Consider the following 23,625-nt stretch of genomic DNA (forward strand, 5'->3'; position numbering starts at 1 on the left):
GGCACCTGAAGCTTGCACTTCACTGACTAGTGAGTCTGGGTGCCACCAGTGTCAACAGCTCTAAAGGCCATTTTTAGAAATTATAAATGCAATCTCAAGAAATGGTATCATCGGGTGTTGGAAGTTATGCCCAAAAGAATAAAGTGATAGGCCCAAAGTAAAGGCACAAATCTGTTCAGAAAATAGCAGGATGCTGAGATTTGTTTTTCTGCACATTAAGGCCAAAAGTTCCATTCATTTCTGCAGAGAAAGGAGGGCTCATTAGTCTTCTTTCTACCTTTTTTTTTTCTTTCTTTCTTTTTTTCTTTCAAGCATGGAAGGAACTGAGAACACCAAAAATAAATCCTTATCAAGAAGCATTAAATGCTCTTCCAGAATCTTTCGAATAGCACAATTCAAGTGATCCTTCAAATGTCAGTGCCAGATCTCAGTGTCAGGTAGTCACCGCCTGTTCTATTATTACTATTGCTGCCTACCTTGACAAAAGTCTATTCACAATAGGTTCCCTTTTAAAGATATGCAGCAAGATGTTAATCTGTCTTTACATCTATGTCGTGTGCTGGTTTTATTGCAATACCATCTGGGCCTCAGGAACAGACACTATATTAATAATAAAGAAAAACATAGAAGAAAATGTGTGACTGTCTGAGGCAGCAGGATGCGTTTGCCCCCTTTTTTACTGTGTTGTGCTTCCCGTTTGTGCATTTCTTTGAGGGAAGTTAGCCAGAAGCCCAGCAGAACTAGGAATCATAGCTGTAGCTAAGCTGAAGATGGATCATGGCAATATACATAGTCCAAAACTTTTTCAAAGCTCAGTTTTCAATACATTGTGTGCTAAATAAGGAACTGTGATTGCGCAGAAGTCATCTTAGGTTGCATTCCTCTTTGCCCAAATGGGTGTTCTTCCAGGGTATGCCCCTCACTACAAGAGAGACATTGAGGTGCTGGAGTGGGGCCAGAGAAGGGCACCGGAGCTGGTGCAGGGCCTGGAGCACAAGTGTGATGAGGAACGGCTGAGGGACCTGGGGGGGTTTAGTCTGGAGAAGAGAAGGCTCAGGGGGGACCTTATCGCTCTCTGCAACTGCCTGACAGGAGGTTGCAGTGAGGTGGGGTCGGTCTCTGCTCCCAAGGAACAAGGGATGGGACAAGAGGAAATGGCCTCAAGCTGCACCAGGGGAGGTTTAGGTGGAGATGAGGAACAATTCCTTCCCCAGAGGGTGCTCAGGCATTGGAACAGGCTGCCCAGGGCAGTGCTGGAGTCACCGTCCCTGCAAGCGTTCACACACCGTGTAGACGAGGCCCTCAGTGCCATGGGTTAGTGGTGGCCTTGGCAGGGCTGGGGAACGGTTGGACTGGATGAGCTTAAAGGTCTTTTCCAACCCCTGCTGATTCCATTCCATGGTTCCATGATTTTTGATAGCAAGAGAGCCTTACTCTTCCCATGTTGTCTAAACTTCCAGTAGGAAAAGATTGTTTCATGTGGTAAATTGTACAGCAATTAAAACTATGCAGCCATCTTCTCATAAACAAAAGGTAACACACTGGTGGTGCCATAAAATGTTAACTGAGAATTATTAGAAAGAGGCTTTTCTCAGCATGTCTTTTATAGAAAAAGGAAGCCATCCAGTCTAAATAGGTTAGGGCATGAACTTTGGTTTTCAATCACTTCCATGAGTGATGCCTATGATGTTCCTTTAGACTTCACTGTCACTTCATGCAGTAAAGTCCTGGAAGTAGCCATGGATAAGACTGTAACTTCCAGACAGCTTTCTGACTCTCAAGTCTTCCTCTCTCTAAGAGTGTGGAGTTGAAGTTAGTACCATATCAAACTGAGCCCTCTGGCTCTTTGTCTGCAAAAAGGGTAGGGAGTGAAGGCTCATTGTGTGATCACTGTGTCCCAATTCATACTCCATAGGATAAAGAAGTCAGGCAGTCGGTAGCGGGGATGTAAATGTTCTTATTCCCTCTTGTTACATTACAAAGGCATTTTCAATATCAAACTTGAAGCACAGGCACACTGAGTTAGACCAGGGGGCCATCTAGCCTGTCTCCTGTTTCTGAATGTGACCATTAAAAGGTGCTTAAGGAAAAAGTAGAAGTAGTAAAGAATATGTCTTAGTGATCCTTCCCCTGGAAAGACATCCTGAATTTAGTGCTTTATAATCTGAAAGTCCAGCTGGATCATCGTGTTTAAAAGCTGATCACATCCTCAGTGAATGCATCTCAGCTCTTTTCGGAGCCCTTTCAGAGCTTTAGCTTCCACAGGAATATCGAAATTCCAAAAACCTTTCTGAAACAATACATTGCTTTTCAGTGATGCATTTCTTAGTACTGTAACAGCAGGATAGAGAAAGGCCAGACTATGCTTCTCAAGCTGAAAGCTACACTGGAGCTAAGCTTTCATTAAAGAGCGGGTAACCCTGTATTTTCTAGTAAGTGCTTTGAGCTAAGAACACTTACATGGACATTTTCTGCAACTGATCTCACAACAAAGATCCAGCCAGGCAGTTAAGGTGATCACATACTTATCATAGAATCATAGAATCATAGAATAGTAAGGGTTGGAAAGGACTTTAAGATCATCTAGTTCCAACCCCCCTGCCATGGGCAGGGACACTTTGCCTTAAACCATGTGGTCCAAGGCTACTTTCTGTGCCTGTGTCACCGACTCACCTGATGCTTTCTTTAATATTATCCTTTGTATTTCCTTACTGTCCCTTCCTTAAAAAGTCCTCCCTTCTGAAAAGTCCCCTACTGAGTGGCCAAGCAACCTAAAGCCTTCCTTCTAAGATTAGTCGTTGTCTCCCAGTTTATTTAATCTTGTGTTTCATATGTATTTCTTCTCTTGAGGCTGGAATAATTCTATCACAGACTAGATAAGCCAGTCTTTCCCATCTGGCAGCTCTTTGATCCTGTTTTTGATGGAATATTGCAGTGACATTTTTCAGCATGAAGTAGGATTAGTGGATTCTTTTGGTGTCCTCAACATCAAAACAACATGGAGCTGCTGGAGCAAGTCCAGAGGAGGCCACGAGGATGATCGGGGGCTGGAGCACCTCCCGTATGGAGACAGGCTGAGAACATTGGGGCTGTTCAGCCTGGAGAAGAGAAGCTGCATGGAGACCTCAGAGCAGCTTCCAGTGTCTGAAGGGGGCTACAAGGATGCTGGAGAGGGACTCTGCATCAGGGACTGTAGCAATAGGACAAGGGGTGATGGGTTCAAATTGAACCAGGGGAAGCTCAGGTTAGATCTAAGGCAGAAGCTCTTCCCTGTGAGGGTGCTGAGGCGCTGGCACAGGGTGCCCAGAGAAGCTGTGGCTGCCCCATCCCTGGCAGTGTTCAAGGCCAGGTTGGACACAGGGGCTTGGAGCAACCTGCTCTAGTGGAAGGTGTCCCTGCCCATGGCAGGGGGTTGGAACTGGATGAGCTTTAAGGTCCTTTCCAGCCCAAACCAGTCTGCAATGATGACTTTTTGTAGTGGTATTTTTGCTCCCACCACACATCTTTCTTTCCTGCAGATTAGCTCTGATGACATGCTCTTTGACTCTAATGACAACCCACAGTCATGCACATCTGTCTGGTTTTCATGTTGCAAATGCGCTTTTTCCGTTATCCCTCATCTGTTATTCCTTTATCCGTTATTTTTCTCGTTTTCTGATCTCTGTCATGATCTTTTGTATAATGCAATGCATTGTCCTCATGATCCAGTCTCTGCCTATTTTCGTTGCCCCTTCCTCTCTTATGGAGCTCGTTGCTCTTCTTTGCCCCTCACTGTGTCTGCCGGTTTCTTCTCTTTATTTCAGTGGGCTGTCTTTGCTCTTACCTTGTCTTCATGGCATGAATAGTTTCTTTTCTTTCCTGGTTCTCTGTGTTTCAGATCCTCATTTTCTTCAGAGATCTACAATTCTTGAATCTTCCATGCTGCCTTTTCTCCTCTATCATGTCCTTAAATCCCCTTTAAAAACTTGATTCTATGTACCCATGGCAACAGTCGCTTCAGATGCTGTGACCAAAGCCAGCACTGAATTAATTCTGCAGAGCTTTTCTTGTTTACCAGATCACATAAAAATGGGAGAGCTGAATTTTCTCATCTGATGACTCATAACTCTCCAATAGAGCTGATGTTAGAGCCCTTTTCTGTAGAGCTGAGTGAACAACTCCTAAGGAACAACTCATTTAGGGAAAGTCACCCTTTTTTGTTTTCTGCTTTTCTAGTTATTGTGAAACGGAATCTGTTGGATTTTGACAAAGAGTAAATCTTGAATGGTTCGTTAGGGTGTGCTGAGCTCTGGAATATTCTTCCCAAAAACCTTCAGAGAAGAAAGCCAGCAATGGGCTGTACATATTTGGAATGGTGAGGGAGGAAGTAGGATAAACCAACTTTGTTAGCAGCCATCTGTTACTCCCACAGACACTGCCGCCCTGTGCATGAGTGATTAAAAGCAATTCAGTAGGTTCAGTCTGAGGGGCAGCTTTGCAAACCCTTGGCAAACACTACTAGGAAGCTACAAGGGCCCCTCAGTCAATAAGAACTGATAAGCTACTGATAAGCTCATCACAACATAGGATTGAATGCTACATAGGTTCAGAGCACCAACTAGCATGTTAAGGAAACTACATGGGTGCTACATGTGTAACATGCACTACAAACGAGGAGTGAAATGCAGAAGTGGCTATGACACATAGAAGGATGCCTAATACTGAAGCAGGGATGTTGCTGTATATAGGTTGATGGATCTTGTGAGATAAGGTGCTGGTGTGGTTTCTCATGTCAGTAATACTAGAAAGAAGCTGCTTATCTGATTATACAGATTGTGGAGAGAACTAGTTCTTTAGCAGAAGACTCTCCTACAAATAAGATGCATCTTGACCATCTGTTGCCAGATGGAAGTGTTCTACTTCTGAATCACTGGCTGCAATGACATATTTAGAAAATGAATCCTTCATGGGTAGATCCGCAGCACAAACTGTTTGTGATGAACCTCACATACACATACTGAGGTTATATTTTCTGTTTACTTGGCCTTCAGTTATAGTATGGCTATATACTCCTGTGAACATATTGGGATTTAGTAGATAGCAAACCCTGCAGCTCACACCCACCCTTTGTGAGGTATCCCAGTTGCCTGAATAAGAAGGATGTAATTTATCACCAGAAGATGCAAACACAACCTGGAAGTCCTATTTTACTTGGATTTTGAAATCTGTACATGTATTTGAGGAGTCTGTAGGACTCAGCAGCTGTACTCAGGTGGCCAGTGTGGGCAGAACACAACCACTCAACTCCTATACCTTCACCAGTGGGTTGTACTTTAATATAGCCCCTGGGGAAAAAACCCTTCTTTTGTTTTTTTCCTCCAAGATATTTACTGTGATTATTTTTAGTGAATAGAGGTAAAGAAGAAAAAAACCCCCATACATCACCTAATGGAGAACTTTACAATTCTGCGGGAAAATGTGAAGTCATTACTGGTTTAATGAAGTAGAAAGATGATTATCATGCCGAAGTTCTTTGAAGTTTAATTGTGGCTTTTTACAGTTATTATTAGGCATAAATTAGGTCTTAGCAGAAGCTGAGAACTGTCAGTGAATTTGATCTCAACAGAAATAATGCCAGGTTTTAGTCTTACATGAACTGAAATGAGCTGAGTTTATTTGGCCAGAAGGAAATAGGACAAATACGTAGAATCTGAAGCAGCAGCATATAGAGATGTATCCATGCCAGCTTCCATCACATTGGACTAAATGAGAAATCATTGATAAGCAGATTGTTGCCGTGTCGTGGGGGCTCTCACAGCGGTGACATGGTGACCTCTGGTTTTGAGAAAAGAATCAGATCTGCTCCCATCTGGGAAAAGATCCATCACATCTTTTTGGCAATAGAGAATTTGCTCAGAGAGCCACATGAGGAAAGTCCTTAACCTATGAAAGAAAAGCAGCAGCTAAAGGCAGGGAATAAAACCTTTCCAGTGTGTTCAGCCCAGCTGCAGCATCAGGAATCCTGCAGATCAGCAGTTCAAGACAACTTGAAATGCAGCTATTAAGTACAAACTAGCTTTGATATACATGTGCCTGCAGTGACTTCTGTTGCTTCTCTGTGTATACTTTTGGTGAACATCAGCACTGCTCATTTCTTTTTTTTCTGTCAAAAAAATATTTAGAAATAGCAAATTTCACAGGTTGAGTTTTTAACTTTAAACACAAGCTGGAATTGGTCTTTAACAGAACCAGTAATGGATGATATTTACATCTATCAAACTTAATCAGCACCACTCAAAATTTGGAGATTTGGCAATAATGAGAAATAAAAAATCAGGAAAGAAATGTTAATACTGAATAAATCAGAGGAATATGACCCCACTTACTCCCTTATTATTTTGTTCTAATAAATGCTGTTAATGCTGTGAGACACACAAAGTACATTAATCAGCTGGATAAGTTTTATCAGCTGCTGTTTCAGATCCGATTCCAGATCAGAGACTCACAGAACCATTAATGTTGGCAGGGCCCTCTGGAGATCACCCAGTCCAACCCCTGCCAAGGCAGGGCCACCCAGAGCAGGGCACACAGGAACGTGTCCAGGCGGGTTTGGGATGTCTCCAGAGAGGGAGACTCCACAACCCCCCTGGGCAGCCTGTGCCAGGGCTCTGACACCCTCACGTAAAGAAGTTCTTCCTCATGTTGAGGTGACACTTGTTGTGTGTTAGTTTATGGCCTTTGCTCCTCGTCCTGTCACTGGGCACCACTGGAAAGAGCCTGGCACCATCCTCCTGGCACCCACCTTTGAGATACTGATCTGCGTTGATGAGATCCCCTCTTAGTCTGCTCTTCTCCAGACTAAATAGGCCCAGCTCCTGCAACTCAACTGAGCATTGAGTGGGGCAGTGAAAAGTGGGACAAAAGATGCTTCTCATCTATAGGTCCGATCATGGATACATCACACAAGCTTGACTTGCTCCCCCTGGCCTCCACAGCCCTAGTAGCACCCTTGACTGTGAGAGACTTTTGGCAGAAGCATTGTAGTGTCATCAAGAAAGTTTAAAGTCACATAATTATGTTTTATTCGTGAGTTATTTATTCAGAACTATAAGGACTCAGCACTTGATTACACTGGGTTTAAAACATACCCAATATTGCTACCCCATCGCTTCGCCTGTGTCATTCATACCTCACTGGCCATTGATAATACACAGAGAGATGCAGCTGATTTTGTCTTGCCTGGTGCGTCTATTCCTGACTGCAGACTAAAACCAGCTGTTTAGAACATTACATGTATTTGAATAGTTTGACTCTAAACCAATCACAGAATCAACCAGGTTGGGTGTTGATTCTGTGAACCATTTGTATCTGTCCTATTTATTATCAGATAGTGAAGATTTCTCCTTTTTTCAACCTATGTTCTAGCTACCTCTCTGCTCATTCATAGAAGTGGTTGAAAAACAAAGTTCGTGCGCTCCAGGAAAAAGCAATGCTAACCTATTTAGACTGGATGGCTTCCTTTTTCTATGAAAGACATGCTGAGAAAAGCCTCTTTCTAATAATTCTCAGTTAATATTTCATGGCACCACCAGTGTGTTACCTTTTGTTTATGAGAAGATGGCTGCATAGTTTTAATTGCTGTACATGAAACAATCTTTTCCTAGTCGAAGTTTAGACTACATGGGAAGAGTAAGGCTCTCTTGCTATCAAAAATCATGGAATCATGGAATGGAATCAGCAGGGGTTGGAAAAGACCTTTAAGCTCATCCAGTCCAACTGTTCCCCAGCCCTGCCAAGGCCACCACTAACCCATGGCACTGAGGCCTCGGCTACACGGTGTGTGAGCACTTGCAGGGACGGTGACTCCAGCACTGCCCTGGGCAGCCTGTTCCAATGCCTGAGCACCCTTTGGGGAAGGAATTGTTCCCCATCTCCGTCTAAACCTCCCCTGGTGCAGCTTGAGGCCGTTTCCTCTTGTCCCGTCCTTTGTTCCTTGGGAGCAGAGACCAGCCCCCTCCTGGCTCCATCCTCCTGTCAGGCAGTTGTAGAGAGTGATAGAAGACAATAAGCTGTTCCAAGATCCATATGGGAATTATTTACTATAGTAGCCATTTCAGTGAGTATCTCTGCAGAGATTCCCCAATCAGCTGCCTGGCTGTGGGAAGGTGCCTTTGTAGGTACTTTCTGAGTGGCAAAGGCTTCCTGTTAGTGTCATAAGAAGGTCGTCACATCTCTGTTGGGTGGGATTTCATGTCAGGGCCAGGATTTTGCTCCTTCGCTCCAGTGGGGACTTCTTTTAAATACAGAACTGTAGGATTAAATTTGCTTTGATTTCACAAATGAAGTAATTGTATGGAATTCTTTTACTGCTTAATCCCATATTAATTTGCCTGCTTGCAAAAGAAGTTCATTCTTCCCTCATCTTCTTAATATAAAAATGACCTTGTTACTTCTGATAATGCAGCTTATTGGACAAAACTTAATCCCGTTGCTGCAAACTTAATCCAGTGCATCCTCTTCTTGCTGATAACAGTTTCTACTGTTTGAGTTCCTGTGGGAGCTTTTGATCTGGTGTTTGACAGGCTTCCAGGCCCTCCTCGTGTTAATCTTCAGTTAATGAGTAATCTAAGAAAGAGAGGGATAGTTTCTCTGGTTCTTAGCTTTCATCTTTCCTGGTAATGAGATTGTCTCTCTACACAATTTCAACTGGTTTACATGTAATTTCAAGACAGGAGAGCACAAATTAGCTCTCAATATCATCCCAAATGTGCAGCCATCAGAAGGCCAGCAAAGAATGAAGAAACAAGAAGGATTTGTGCAACATATGTGGAAACCACTGGGGAAAATACTATGTTGGTAGATGTTGCGGTGCCTCCAACCCACTGATAACATTCTCCTCCATGTTGCATTTACTCTTGACATAGATGTTGCTGTCTGTTGGTGATCACTGATGGTGCAGGAGGTACTTGTTGGCTGGGGATTAATACACTTGTGAGGTGAAATGGTATTTGGAGGAAGTGGCAAGATGAGTGACTGCCCTGGGCTTCAGAGGGAAAGAGCATCTGAGTTCATTACTGAGGTTCACCAGTTAGTGGCACTCTTGAATTTTCAGGTAGCAAAAGCAGCCAAGCCTTTTCCTGCTCTCATCAGGGTGATTTGCAATTGTGCTTCTCTCATGTGTCTCTCAGCTGATGGCAACCTATTCTTGCAGCTTGGATTTCACCGACTTCACCCTTTGCTTTTGAATATACATGAAAATGTTGACTTTGATCTGTATGATCTGTGTCCAAGTTATCTTACATAGTAATTTCTCCTGCAGCATCTTTACCATGTTTATGAGCCGTGTTGCTTCTGTTCCTTTTCCCTGTTATGAACATAAGAGAGATGTTCTCTCTCCTGTTTGGGAGAATTGGCTCTCATGTATTTCTTTCCTTACTCCGGCAGATCTGGAGCCTGAAAGGATCATCATGCCTATTTTCTAATTGTACAGTATTTTTATAGGAGAAAAGCAATTTGAAAGAATGTCACATACTTGGCTGAGAGCAAACTCCTAGAATTTATGCCAAAAAGGGATAGATTTTAGTGTACAAAATTTGCTATTTTATCACTCCTACCTGAAGACGAGTTCTTTGATATTCTGCAGTTTGGCTTGATATTGAGGTTATAGTAGATATCAGGCTTATCTCTATTCTGTCAGTTATTCAAAGCACCCATTTATTGTTCATGGAATTAGAGTTTAGCTTCCCCTTGCTTTGCCTGTTCTCTCTTCTCACACCCCAAGATCATCACTAATATCAGCATCAGGAAAAAGAGACTTTTAATTACTGCAGCACCAAAGCTTAAAATGTCAGAGGAATCCCCTTGAAGAAAGAGGAAGAATAGAGTGAAAATGTGGCAAACCCAATGAGCTGCGTTCTTCTTCAGATTTTTCTGTATTTCCACCATGAATATGGTTCAGGTTATTAGTGTTTTTCTGTGATGAGTTTCCTCAGCCTTAGAGACGTTAAAATATTAGCTGAAGCTGATTTTTGTCAGCTTTAGATCATGTTCTTTCTGATAGAAGAACGGAGACTTGATTCTGTGAAAGGCTGAGTAGAGGTTGAAAAAGCAGCTGTCTCTGTGCATATGCGTGGAGCAGAGAGGTAGCTAGAACATGGGTTGAAAAAAGGAGAAATCTTCACTATCTGATGATAAATAGGATAGATACAAATGGTCTATATGAATGTCAGTGTCTCAGATGAAAGTATCTTCATTGTTCTTTTCTTCATTAAAATGTTACCTTCTCCACTCTCCATTACCTCTATGAAGACTACATAGATTTGGCACATAAAAGTGGGTTCCTATCACGAAAATCTGTTTTCTTCATAGCACAGTGACCTTATTTTCCTGTTTCCTTGACAAATTCAACATTTCCCAGGCAGATTCTCTGTTTACCTTCTGGCAAGCCTCTACATTTTTACCACACTGGGGAGTCTAAGTGCTACAGATAGTTCTAGTGAGCTTTATTTGCATTTTAGTAAGGGTTTTTTTAGTTCAGAGCATATCTTTACATCTCCTGAATTATTGATAAGTACTTTTTCCTTGGTGTAGGTGAACTTCACCCATAACTGGAAAGAGACAAATGAAATAGAATATGCTATTTGCATTTCTAGCTGAATCCTCAGTTACAGGAAAACCTGTAATGGAACAGACGTAATGATACAGAACTGTCTTAGATCTGCTTGGCACTTGCGTAACAAGCTATGGAAGATGGGCAGCACCAGATTATCTTCAAACTGGCTTTCACCAACAAAGAGACATGCCTGAAGACAATCTAACAAATGGCAAGCGTGGGTAATACAAGTAGTAAAATAATGAGAAGATCAGGGGGTGCCCTTTCAGAACTAAGGCTATTTGAGTTCATTTTGTGGCTCTGGTAGAAATGCGATATTAAGGAAATCACTTGAAGTCATATTCAAGCTGTGAGCCTGAGTGCTTCTGTTTCTGAGTAACGCTGGAAGTGCTTAAACTCCAGGCATCTTACTTGGTTTACATTAGAAGCTTTTGTAGAGTTTCCCAAGCTTGTTGCTGATGTCTCATCCCAAGGGGAGGTCTCACTGTGAACCTGAGATACCAGAGCCAGTAGGCATGCCTGGAAATCACCTGTAGGATGTAAAAACATTCTGCTGTTTTGGCCATGGTCTTGCTGCCAAATTCCTTCCCCCATTACACAGTAACTAAAAGCTAAAAAACCCACCCTAGAAACATAAATGCAATTCTCTCACGTTGAGGAGAGGTGCTGAGACTTCTTCTCTGGAACAGATCTTGATGCAAATGGGATCAGAAACACTGAGAGCATGTTTGCAAACAGCTGTATGCATTGAGGATGTTCACCCCACAGCTGCCAAGTGTGAAATCCAGCTGTGGCTCATCACCATCCATCCCTCAGAGCTGCAGGGGGGTACCACTGCTCAGTCACATGCTGTTGCCCAAGCTCCTCCTGGAGGGGTGTGCAGGCTGGCTCATGCCCACAGTGGGGTACTGCCAGAGGAGCTGTTTCATAGGCTGCCTAGTAACTAGTTACAGAAAAAGACTTCATATTGCTAAAACAGAACCAGTTCTCTACCAACAGCTATTTATAGGGATGCTTGTAGCATTTCAGCCATGCCCTCACAGATGGCTTCTTCATGCTGCACTCAGGCTCACACATCTTCCTCCAAACTCATAGCAGCAAACTCTGGAGAGGCAATTTCACACATGGTATGTGTTTACCCTGTGTAAAGGGTGTTCCTGGCTCTAACCAGTATCCGTCTCCATGTTATGGAAAAGGAAATTCTGGGACACACCTCAGGCTGTCCAGTTCACCCCCATTTTGGTGCATGGAGAGCTTTAAGCATTGGCAGACACCCATCTGCAGTGCTTTTAGCAATGTGGTTCTGGGCAACCTCATCTAGATGAAGATGTCCCTGCTCATTGCAGCGGGTTGGTGATGATGAGCTTTGAAGGTCCCTTCTAACCCGTAGGATTCTATGATTAATAAGACCATGTCTCTCCATTGACACTATGCTAGAGAAGACAAGTCTTAGGCCCTTTCTTGAGCTAACAGCTGAAAAGGGGCCATGCATTAGTCCTTAATGCTCAGAGCTTGTTCTCTTTTCTTCAAAGTACTATTAGGACTCAATAAATAATAAAGAACTGCTATGTTGGTGTCTCTTTAATGAACTGAGCCTATAGTCCCAATGTGCAGTTGCTGTGCAGGCACATCTCTGTATGCAATATTCATGGTTCTATTCTGTAACTGCGTAAGAGTGTCAAGGAGTCTCTGGGACTCTTGCGTGAGTGAGGATTTGAAGGGAATAGGAACTGAGTTTGGATGCATACACGTAAACTGATCAACAGCAGAGCCACCATTTTCTGTTTGCTTGACCAGTAAATTCAGCCTTTAACAGTCTGGGAGATGTGTCAAGAACATGCCATACTGCTTGCTTGGGAAGCATTTTCTTCTTCATTGCTTTGGATAAACACAAGCCGAATGCAGATAACCACTGCTGTGCTCCATAGCACCAAAGGCTGGGACTAAAACTGCCCAGAGTGGCAGCGTCCCAGCAGAGAAGCAGTTTGTTTGTTCGCTATTCCTCGGAAGCATCTGCTTTCTCTTCTCCTCTCTTCAGCGTGCTGCCTCCTGGCTTGGTCAACCCCCGGCCCTGTATGAAACGTGCACGTGCACAGGCAGGGCACAGGAGGGAGAGAGAAAAGTGTCAGCTGCAGCTTACTAAAGATTAGAGGAAGAAAGGGAATCAAAGATAGATTTGGGAGGCCATGGAAGAGACAGAGAAGGAGATGCAGGATGTTGGAGAGGTGCTACATGAGTGAAGCTGAATGAGGAAAAGGGAGGATGTGGAAAGGGTAAAGAGAAACTGGCAGAAGAACAGAGGAAGAGCAGAAGGAGAGAACATAAAGGAGGGAATGGTGAGAAAAAGAGTAAGGGGCACAGCTGAGAAAAACAGAAGAGGCTAAAGGACTGTTTCAGAATCTTTTCTCAAGAGCCTAGAGAAAAGCTTTGAAAACTAGAGCTTTACAAATGAAATAAGCAAAGCAGTAGTGTTTGGGTTTGGGGGTTTTTGTAAGGAAGAAGAGAGCAATCTTGAGGAGATGCCCAGCATTTAGAAGTTTCCTAATTCTTGGAGATGTTAAATCCTCTAGAGATTTTAGTCAATTGCAGTGATGGGCTGATTCATGGCATCATTACACCCACAGTGTGTTGTTTCCTGCTCTTCTTTTCCTATGGCAGAGATGAGCAGTCCAGGTTTTTCTTCTAGGTGGTTATTGCTTATTTGGTTTGTCTTAGTTTTAACAACAGATCTTAATATTCTTGCAAGAGACTAGGAAAGTGGTTGTAGCTGCGGTGCTGAGAGTAAATATTCCCTGGAGCCTTCAGAACCAGACATCTACTGTTTACTGAGTGCAAAACACACACTAATGCCCCTTCAGCAAAGCCCTCTAAAATAAGCTGTAAGAACACACTAAAGCTTCTTTGAAGTCAATAGTATTAGAAAAGTTCTGCTGAAAAGAGAGCAAGGATTTGTTTTGTTGAAGTATGGAGGGGTATGATGAGAACAAATCTTTGTATAGATACTGTTATTTGGAACAAAAATCAATTTAACAAAATAAGAAAGTCTAAATGAACTTGAAGCTCTTTCATAATGGAATAAAGGAGTGCATGTGACCAGTCCTCCTCCCTGTTGTAATTTTCACCATTCCTTATTCTGGTACAAATCTGTGTTTTAAGTGTGCCTTAAACAATCTGTACTTCTTACAAATGGACACAATCTACTTCGTTTCTTTGATAGGTGAACATGATTTCAAAGAGCAGGCATCAGTCTCGGAGAAGCTACACATCATTGCCATGCTTCGTGTTAGTTGAGGTAAGAAAACACCATAGATAAATTGAGAAGTTATGGTTTCTATTTTCCCAACACGTTTCTCTTTCTCTCCCTATGGGCTGCTCTCTGCTCGGTGGCAATCATGTAATGGCAGCTTTCATGAACGTTGCTGTCCCCATACTCTATTTTATTTCCCCAGTTCTTTCATGAGAGGGGATGAAGGGAGTCCCTGTGCCTGCAATTTCATTGTAAGTAGATGTGATGTTCTGAAGGGCCAAGGGCCAGGATCCAGGAGAGTGAAGCTGTGGCTGCCCCATCCCTGGCAGTGTTCAAGGCCAGGTTGGACACAGGGGCTTGGAGCAACCTGCTCTAGTGGAAGGTGTCCCTGCCCGTGGCAGGGGCTTGGAACTGTATGAGCTTCAAGGTCCTTTCCAACCCAAACCAGGCTGGGATTCTATGATTCTATGATCTCTGAGCTGGACTCATATAGATACTGGTGATAAAATCTTGATAATACTACTCCATCAGTCTAGAATTCTTCCTGTTCATCAATCTTACTCCACCTTTCACTTGAAAGTAAAGATCATGATTTTAATTATAAAGACAAGGAGCAAAGGAGCAGAAAGTTGCTTAGTTGTTCAAGGTCGTTCAGTCTGTCAGGAACAGGAGGAGTTTTGGAATAATACATATTGAGTAACTTAAGCACCACCCAAAGCAGTTTGTGTTTCTTTTGCTTTTATTTTTGAGACTGTTCTTAGTGAGGCACCAAAAAAAATTCCATTTCTTTATTCTGATGCTTGTAGATCATGCCCATAGCAGAACTGACCCCAGTTATGACCCAAGTACAGCAGAACTGACCCCACCTCCAGGCCTGCAGTGGAGCTGGAGCTGCAGCACAGCAGAAATCTCTTTGGCTGTATTTGATACGACTTTAAGGTGGGTCGCTTCAGCCCCATCATGAACTCAGCAGAACTTGCCACCTTGTAGGGGTTTTGGAGGGCCTGGATGCTGTGGCTGTATCCTCACTGTTAACCTCATTATGGCTGAATGGAAATGCTCAATTTCCTGCTAGGTGCAAGCTCACTTCTTGAGAATGGACTAAACTGTATTGTAACAAATAATATAATTCATAACAATATATATCTTGTGGAACCTGATAAAATCGTGGTGTGAAGGAGAACGTAGCTTCCTCATAAGGCAAGTTTTACGCTGGTAACTCAGTTTAGGGTAGTTGTGCCCATTTATATTGACAGAGGTTTAGTTTCTTTTAAGGCATTTCTACATCCAAAAGATTTGGATCACATATAAAATCACAGAATCCCAGACTGGTTTTGTGTTGGAAAGGACGTTAAGATCATCCAGCTCCAACCTCCTGCCACGGGCAGGGACACCTTCCACTAGAGCAGGTTGCTCCAAGCCCCTGTGTCCAACCTGGCCTTGAACACTGCCAGGGATGGGGCAGCCACAGCTTCTCTGGGCACCCTGTGCCAGCGCCTCAGCACCCTCACAGGGAAGAGCTTCTGCCTTAGATCTAACCTGAACTTCCCCTGGTTCAGTTTGAACCCATCACCCCTTGTCCTATCGCTCCAGTCCCTGATGCAGAGTCCCTCTCCAGCATCCTTGTAGCCCCCTTCAGACACTGGAAGCTGCTCTGAGGTCTCCACGCAGCTTCTCTTCTCCAGGCTGAACAGCCCCAATGTTCTCAGCCTGTCTTCTTATGGGAAGGCACCATTTTGCTTATCTTTTAATGCATGCTAATTATAATGAGGAATTCTAATGGTTCTTCCAGGGTTGCCAGCTGAGTTGGTATAAGTGAGCCTGAGGGAGAAGATTAAGTTATATTTTGAGTACAATCTTTCCTGACTTACTTGTGCACACTGGTATCAATTGGATTCTGTGGACTGCAGATGGAAGTAGAACATCCTCAGATACACATCGCTTAGGCTCAGGGAGAGTGGGGGATTTGCATTCAGTTTTCTGCTCAACCACAGACTTGCCACTTGAGCCTTGCTGCAGAGGCAACTGGGCATTATTATACTGGATTTTAGGCAATCTGTTGGGTAGCAGTTTTTCTGGCAGGTTTCAGTGGTGCTTAATATTGGACTTCAGAAGTAAAAGTTAAGGAGCATTAGGATTCCCCTGCGGATCTAGTTCATAGACTCTCCATGTCTTGGTACCCACCTCCTTACCTCACACTGTGCCTGGGAATCCAGCGCTTTGGTCACTATGGGATGCTTAGATCCTCCTGTGGTACATTTAGAGGTATCTGATCATTGGAGAGCCTCATAAATTGAGGGAGAATATAGAAACATGCCCAAGAAAAGTTATTTATGGTAAACATTATGATTTTCGTGCACTTTCCTGAAGAAAATGTTATCCTTCTTGGTGTCTTTCTTCTTTGCCTTTTAAACTACAGTGGAGTTTTGTCAGCACGTTTTGGAAGTTGCTTCCAAGCAGATAGAAATGTGCTTCATTGTCTGGCATTATTTCTGTCACACTGTTTCAGCTAGCTTTGTAACTTGCCAATTCATGTTCCCTGCTTTCAAGTAATGTTTGTGATCCACTGTGACACACATTGCTGCAGATCCACCATCTTTTCTTGCGTGTGCTGTGTCACACTGAGACAGCATCAAGATGCATGACCTCTGTACCGTCACATCTAATGGCATTAGGGGATCCAAAACTCTGATGGTGTTTTGATACTGTTGTATAAATTTATGTCTTGGAAGTCACTATGGAGACAGCACAGAGCCACTAGAGATGTAGATGGGGATCAGGAGACCTGATTCCTGTTCCTGAATACTGGGGGAATCATAGAATGGTTTGCTTTGGAAAGGACCTTAAGCTCATCCAGTTCCAACCCCTGCCATGGGCAGAGACACCTTCCACTAGAGCAGGGTGCTCCAAGCTCTGTCCAACCTGGCCTTGAACACTGCCAGGGATGGAGCTGAGCCTTATTCAACTTCTGGCTCATTAGCTGTAAAAAATAACAATTCTATGCGCACGTTTGATAAGATGCACAGATAGAACCACAGAGTGCTTGAGACTGGAAGGGGCCACCAGAGGTCCAACCTCCCCACCCAGGCAGGGTCACCTACAGCACATTGCTCAGGATTATGTCCACACAGCTCTCGAATACCTCCAGGAAAGGAGACTCTACAACCTCCCTGGGCAACATCTTCCAATGCTCAGTCACCCTCATGTTCAGGTGGAACTTCCTGACAACGGGCATGTTGCAGTAGCACTGTATTCTATCTATAATCACTTGTTATTTTCATTGCTCGCCAGGATCAGAAGATGATCCTAATGTTGTAACAGCTGTAATTCTTTTTGTTAAAGCAACTGGATAAGAGAAGTGGGCAAAATTTGAGCACCTGGGTTAAGTATCTGGGTGATGAAAAGGTCCATGAGCTTTCTCAGCTTTCCTTTAAAAGTCTCATTGTATGTTACATCTCTGGAAGAAGAAATTAGTCCACTCATATACATAAAAGACATGATAAAGCAACAGTTGTGCTTACACTTAGGTTGTAGCTGGAGAGCAAAAGAAGGTATAAGGTATCTGCAGCCACACAGCCACAAAACCAAGTCCTCTATGCTGATTAAAGGGAATGGAAATGGTGAGGTACCAGTGGTGATTGTCATTTGGTGGCAATTGCCTGTAGAGACCTGACTTATCCACAGAGTTTATAGGACTGGGCTGCCAGCTCTTTATTTGCAGAGGCACAATGAATAATTACATACATGTTAGGTTCTATTTCACCCTCTTCAGCAAAATGTGCCTTTATCATTAGTAGCCTGCAGGTTAGGAGCAGACGAAAAGGTGGAGATTGGAGTGATTTACATTAGGGGAATGCTAAGAGTAGTTTCTCTCTTGCAACAAGACATACTAAGGTTTTCTGCACTTCTAGAGCTTGCTCCCAAGCATAGACTCGACTCTGCTAAACAATGAGATGTCTTACACCACGAGATCATTTATTTAGTAGATGTAGATTCTCTGCTCTTGGCCTTTCTTTCAATATTTAGTGGAGTTTTTTTCCTAACTCATTTCTAACCTTATGAGAAAAATGTTCTGAACAGATCAAATGTTCAGAAACTTCCAGCAGTAAGAAAACCAGGGTCTCCACAGACTTCATTCTTCTAGTGATACTGAGCTTTATACCTTTCCAAATGTCAGTTTTTCCCTACAGAACAGCCTTGTAAGCTATTGCTGTCAACCTGTGCAAAAACCTCTGTCCTCTTCAATTCACAAATGAGAACAAAGATGCGCCTGGGTGTTCTGTAAGCTGCTCCAGGTACTTTAATCTGTCTAACTCAAAGAGATGAACATCTTTTTATCTGTCGATCCTAAAGGATGGAACCAGGAGTTTGCATGTGCTTGCCTATGGACGGAAACATGTGAATTCTGTAAGACTTTGAAAGCTCCAAACCTGAATCTGCATGGCAGAACTTGAGCTGTGCCAACATCTGTTACGTGCTATTGCTGTCAAAAGCCTCTGCTGGTTCGAGGCATCATTTACACTTGGTTTTCTGTATCAGACATTGAATTCTGCACTTGTTTCGGTATTGTTTTCCTGCTAGTACCTTTTCTATTAAAGAAGTTAATATGAGTATCAGATTTTAATATTAATGTCCTCAAAGCCATGCAATCTTTTGGAAGTCAGTTTCTCCAGCAGTACGAGCTCATGCAGCTCTTGTGACTGACCAGGTATTTAGATTCCAAAGGCCAATTATTCTGGAAGAGGATTGTTCAGTTTTCCTCTGAGCTGTTTTCCGTGCCTTGTCCGTTCTTACACCGAATTCTCATTCATCTCTGCTTTCTCTGAGATGTTTTAACTCATTTGTTGTTTAGTGAAGTATTTTCTAACGTGTGCTGAAAACAGCTACGAGGTAACCTCAGCTATCTCTCTTGGACTGAGATACCCTAGACGTGGCAGTTCGCTGTCAAGAACGCCTGCTGGACTTAGTCTTAACTAACCTAAACCTAACTGTACTGATCTTGTAACTATTTAATATCACCAGCTGCAAACGTTCTGCAATCTTGCGGAGTTGTGCAATTGTAGGCTTAGGCATTCTCCTACTAAAAGCATTACATGGTACTATTGAAATGGTCTATTTAATCTGGTTTTTCTGCTTTACTTTTCTTTTTTTCTCCACTTGTGCACATAAATATCCTCATGAAATCTCTAGAGAACTTTTCGAAATTACTAAACTTACCTTTTTTGAATGCAGGAATCAGAACATTACTGACTCTGGCAGTGGGCAGATCCATTAGTGTATGTACCTGTGAGAATATTGACTTCCATGTACTTGAGAGTTACATTCATCAACTACAGATCTAAATTTTGTAAAAAATTTACCTTAATGTGCAAGGGACTTATAGAATCCCAGCCTGGTTTGGGTTGGAAAGGACCTTAAAGGTCATCCAGTTCCAACCCCCTGCCATGGGCAGGGACACCTTCCACTAGAGCAGGTTGCTCCAAGCCCCTGTGTCCAACCTGGCCTTGAACACTGCCAGGGATGGGGCAGCCACAGCTTCTCTGGGCACCCTGTGCCAGCGCCTCAGCACCCTCACAGGGAAGAGCTTCTGCCTCAGATCTAACCTGAACTTCCCCTCTTTCAGTTTGAACCCATCACCCCTTGTCCTATCACTTCAGTCCCTGATGCAGAGTCCCTCTCCAGCATCCTTGCAGGCCCCAAAGACTTCTGACTTCTTAGCACAGAGCTCTGAATTGTGCCGACAGGCTTTGTCCTTTCTTAGTTTTGGTTGGGCATATGTTTTGTAGCAGCACAGCACTGGCTTTTTTTCATGCTTCTCAGGAGATCCTGGCTGACATTTATCTTTGCCTTGGTTCTGACTCTGCAGAGCTCTTTATGCAATTTATTCTCCATTGAATTGTGAGCTTTCTCATAGCTGAAAATGAAGATGACTCAGACAATTTGCAGCTGATTCAACAGTAGAAGGTCAATCAAAAGTTTCTCCTTTACCCTTTGGGTACTAAGGATTTATTTTCTGCCCAAGAAGGACATTATTTGTAATCTCTCTCGTGTGTCATTTTCTCAGCCTACCATTTTCTTCTCTTTTTATTTTTTTTGGTTTCCAGTATCTAAGTAGCTTGTCAACAGTCTTAAAAACTGGCCAGGAAGGCATTTAGTATTAGTATGTAGGATGCAGAAACTAGTTGCACGTGAATGACTGAACTGCAGTTGCCTGAATTTGTGGTGAGACTGAAAAGCCAGCAAGGAAGGAAGTAAAAAGTATTTCACATCTCCCATCAAAACAGCCATTCTTCAAATCTCAACTTGTCAAACAATCTTTAATGTAATTTATAACTCTTAAAACATGTTTTTTTCTTTAAATCTAGACTTTTAAATGTATTATTTCAATGAATCTTAAAGATACTGCACTGAAACGAAACACTGGATATGTATCCTGGAGTCTGCTCTTAGATGAATAGAGTGTGGTTTCTGCTTCTACTAAGTATATTTGTTGAACTTCCCCTGTTTCAGTTTGAACCCATCACCCCTTGTCCTGTCGCTCCAGTCCCTGATGAAGAGTCCCTCTCCAGCATCCTTGTAGCCCCCTTCAGACACTGGAAGCTGCTCTGAGGTCTCCACGCAGCTTCTCTTCTCCAGGCTGAACAGCCCCAATGTTCTCAGCCTGTCTTTGTACATAAATAATACAGAAATAAATGAAGCGTAGCTGAAACCCCTGCTCCGTAGCGTTCAGTGACTTTGGCTGTCCTTGGCTTGCTGCTTGGTGGAAAGCTGTTACTTCCATTACAAGTAGCCCTTTGACTCATTTTCACGTAGGGAAAATAGACTTTTGGCTGTCCTGCATATTTCTTGGAGCATCTGAATGGAGGGAGATGATTGTTTTTACTAATCTTGCATCCCATTAACTACTCCTGGGTTATGACCTCAGATACAAATACAATCCTAACAGGAGGCACAAAGAAGTTGCTTTAGGGCAATAACACGAGCTTTGAACTAGGAAGCGAATTGCTTAGGCAGTCTTTGTCATTGAATTTGTCCAGAATGTTATAGATAGATCATCTTCCAGCGCAATCATCATGACTGACTGTCCGCTAGCCCCATTCCAAAAAGAGGAAGAAAAAAATTGGTCCCTTTAAAATCTTGCTGAATTTGATATATTAATCATTTGACAAAGAGCATGGAGGGAGATGCACCTCTACAGACTGTGTGTGGGTCTCTAGTTCCAATAGGTTCCTCTCTTCCTTTGTGAAAAGAAAAAGTTACCTGCTCAGAATCCGAGCCTTGTGAATGTTATTGCCATGTACTGATTAACCTATATTTCCTGTACATTTAAATAGCTTGTGGAAAAGCAATTCTTTCACAGTTATTTTCAGTTGCTAATTTCTATAATTCATTTTAGTAATGCTTTGAAATGAAAAACGTATGTGCCACAATATATCTCTGTTCTGTCTTTGCTAGACAGGAATAGTCCACTGTTAGAAACAGTCCCCAGGAGGGCTCTGGCTATCTCTGTAGTATTTTACTTTCAAGAACAGGAACACATTTTACTTGACAATGCCCTGAAAAATTCAACTTCCAACTGTATCTAACAGGATGCTAAACATTCATGGAGAAGATTTCAACACTAATCATTCACTGAGAGCGATGCAGCGGAGAGAGAAAGAACCAACACAGATGAAAAGCACTAATTGTGCTAATGAAACTTTTTAATGTCTTCTACTGACAAGGCAAGCATTGGAAAGCTGCTGCCTCTGTGAAAAGGATAAAGCACAGTCGTTCAATAAATGTTCCTTATTTATCATGGAATCTTCCCAAGCAGTTTCTGAGCTTAGCTCTCATAAACCAGGAACACCCTAGTAAGCAATTTCAGTGTGGCAGATAATAACAGAGAACCAGATGCAAGTAAACGTAAGGGTTGTGTCAGTCTCTCCAGGCTATGCAGAAATGAGCCATCTGCCTTTCTTGGTTCATTTTCACCTGCTGGTACTGACCAGGGTTGTGATAACCAATACCAGGAAGCAGGTACCATTTCTCCTCATTTTCATAATGACTGTTTCACATAGAAGAAATAAATCAAAGCACAAGAAGGCAGGAAGAGAAGATACCAGGGCCAGCAGAAGCCAAGGGAGCTATAATCTGAGGGAAACTCATCCATCAATGATGTTTTTTTCTGCCACTGTCTTGAAGTCTAAAGAGGTTTCCAGAATTTTGGTTCTTCTCTCAGTTGTAATGACTTTTCCAGCCCTGACTATGAGAAATTCAGGGAGAAAAAAACCTCCTGGCATCCAGTGAAAAGGTTGTGGTTTACCTTTACTGCTGGCTGTCCTAGGGGAAGGGAGAGCATCGTGACTTCTGGACCTGTTGGGCATGAACAAGGAGTTGAACTTTCTTGCTGGGATATTTTTAGTATGCTTAAGGGTAATTTTAGGCAGTGGGAGTCTTTTCTAAGAACTTGTATAGCATAACTATCCCCATTGGTTTCTAAGCTTTAGTACTCTGTATTTCTTTAAAATATCCACACCGGTGATATTTTTCTTGAAAACTGAAATGAAAAGATGATGTAGAAGTATCTATTCATTACATAAAACTACTAAGATCCAGCTACTGGTGCAGGATTCAATTGCTGTGTATAAACTACAATGAAAATTTCTCCTTCCAAGATTTTTTGTCTATCTTTGGGGAAGATTCTATGACCAAAGCTGCTCTGCAACCCCATTTCAGAAGCATTTCTGGAGTTGCTAGGTGCAACATTATTGTAAGGCAGTTGGGATACTCAGTGGAGAGCGCATGATGAAAACCTGTAGGGATGCTATGCATTTTTTAGACTCATACATAATACACCATACATAGCTTCATGGTTTTCCTAACCTTTGGCTGTGTTGCTAATGCCAAGGTCAGCTGCTATTGTTCCCATTTCTTTAAGATTACTTTTCTTTTCCTTTTAAATGTTCCTAATGGAATTAAACACTGGACATGAGCATAATAATACACTAAATAATTTGCTTACATCCAATTTGGAGACTGGCCTAGTTATTGTAAAAGCGGTATTAAGCATGCTGGATACTGGCATTGCTTTATGAAGAAAAGGTTAATGCCATAAAAATGATGTGTCCTCAGATGGTTGTATCCTGTTAGCAACTGCCCACACCATTTCCCAAAGGTCAGTTTTTGTGCTGCTTAGTGAGAATCTGCTTCTTCAGCCCTTATGTTCTGTACTCAGAGCTCCTACTGATTTTAATCTCTCTAAATCAACAGAATTCATTTGGGGAAGGGGTGGTGGTGGGGGAACCAAACACTACAAATGTTTCAATGCCTCTCTTATTTCAGAGGTAGTTGTACTTCATATTTACAACTTTAGCACACGGCAGCCAGTTCAACGGAAATGAGCCTTATGTGCTTCTAAGAACAATAGCTTCTGGCAATGTGAAGAGTGTAAAAAGTCTACATGATGCTTTAAGGCCGTAAGAGCAAAGTCACTAGGCAGTCATAAGAGAAAACAGATATTGATCTTGGTTCTGGCAGGTATCAATTAATCCTCTCCCCAAATGAATCTTGAAGATACTTTATATTCCTTGGTTCTGTCGCAGTGTTACAGCGTTCTTACCCCTCTACCACCAGCCAGGCCTCCGAAGAGCCAGGCTGCCTATGCACAGTCAAGCTCTCTTCGTCTCATCCTGCTGGCACACCTCAACATGACCTTTTAATTGCTTTGCTCTGGCAGGAGCCTACAGAATCCCTCACTTACCGCATTTTCCCGTCATTTCAACTTCTCATCTTCTTGCCAGCTTTG

At 42.7% G+C, this 23,625-nt stretch overlaps 1 protein-coding gene and 1 long non-coding RNA gene across 9 annotated transcripts in view; one reads left to right on the top strand and one right to left on the bottom strand.

Annotated features, from left to right (window-relative positions):
• Positions 1 to 23,625, top strand: part of PLPPR5 (phospholipid phosphatase related 5) — a 139,924-nt gene that overhangs the window by 59,112 nt on the left and 57,187 nt on the right. For 7 of the 8 annotated variants that reach the window (XM_030493799.1, XM_030493800.1, XM_030493802.1 and 4 more), the window contains one exon: positions 13,809 to 13,883. In XM_030493799.1, coding sequence (XP_030349659.1) covers positions 13,815 to 13,883 — 69 coding nt within the window. In that variant the 5' untranslated portion in view covers positions 13,809 to 13,814. Of the gene's footprint in view, positions 1 to 9,466; positions 9,550 to 13,808; positions 13,884 to 23,625 lie in introns of those variants that run through there. The other variant, XM_030493806.1, reaches the window with a different exon arrangement.
• Positions 6,622 to 17,983, bottom strand: LOC115611228. Its single transcript, XR_003992506.1, has 3 exons — positions 17,970 to 17,983; positions 14,206 to 14,210; positions 6,622 to 6,767 (listed from the first exon to the last, which is right to left on the bottom strand). It is a non-coding gene; the product is annotated as an uncharacterized LOC115611228 (long non-coding RNA).

Source organism: Strigops habroptila, chromosome 8 (assembly GCF_004027225.2).
Source record: "Strigops habroptila isolate Jane chromosome 8, bStrHab1.2.pri, whole genome shotgun sequence".
Taxonomy (NCBI): Eukaryota; Metazoa; Chordata; class Aves; order Psittaciformes; family Psittacidae; genus Strigops; species Strigops habroptila.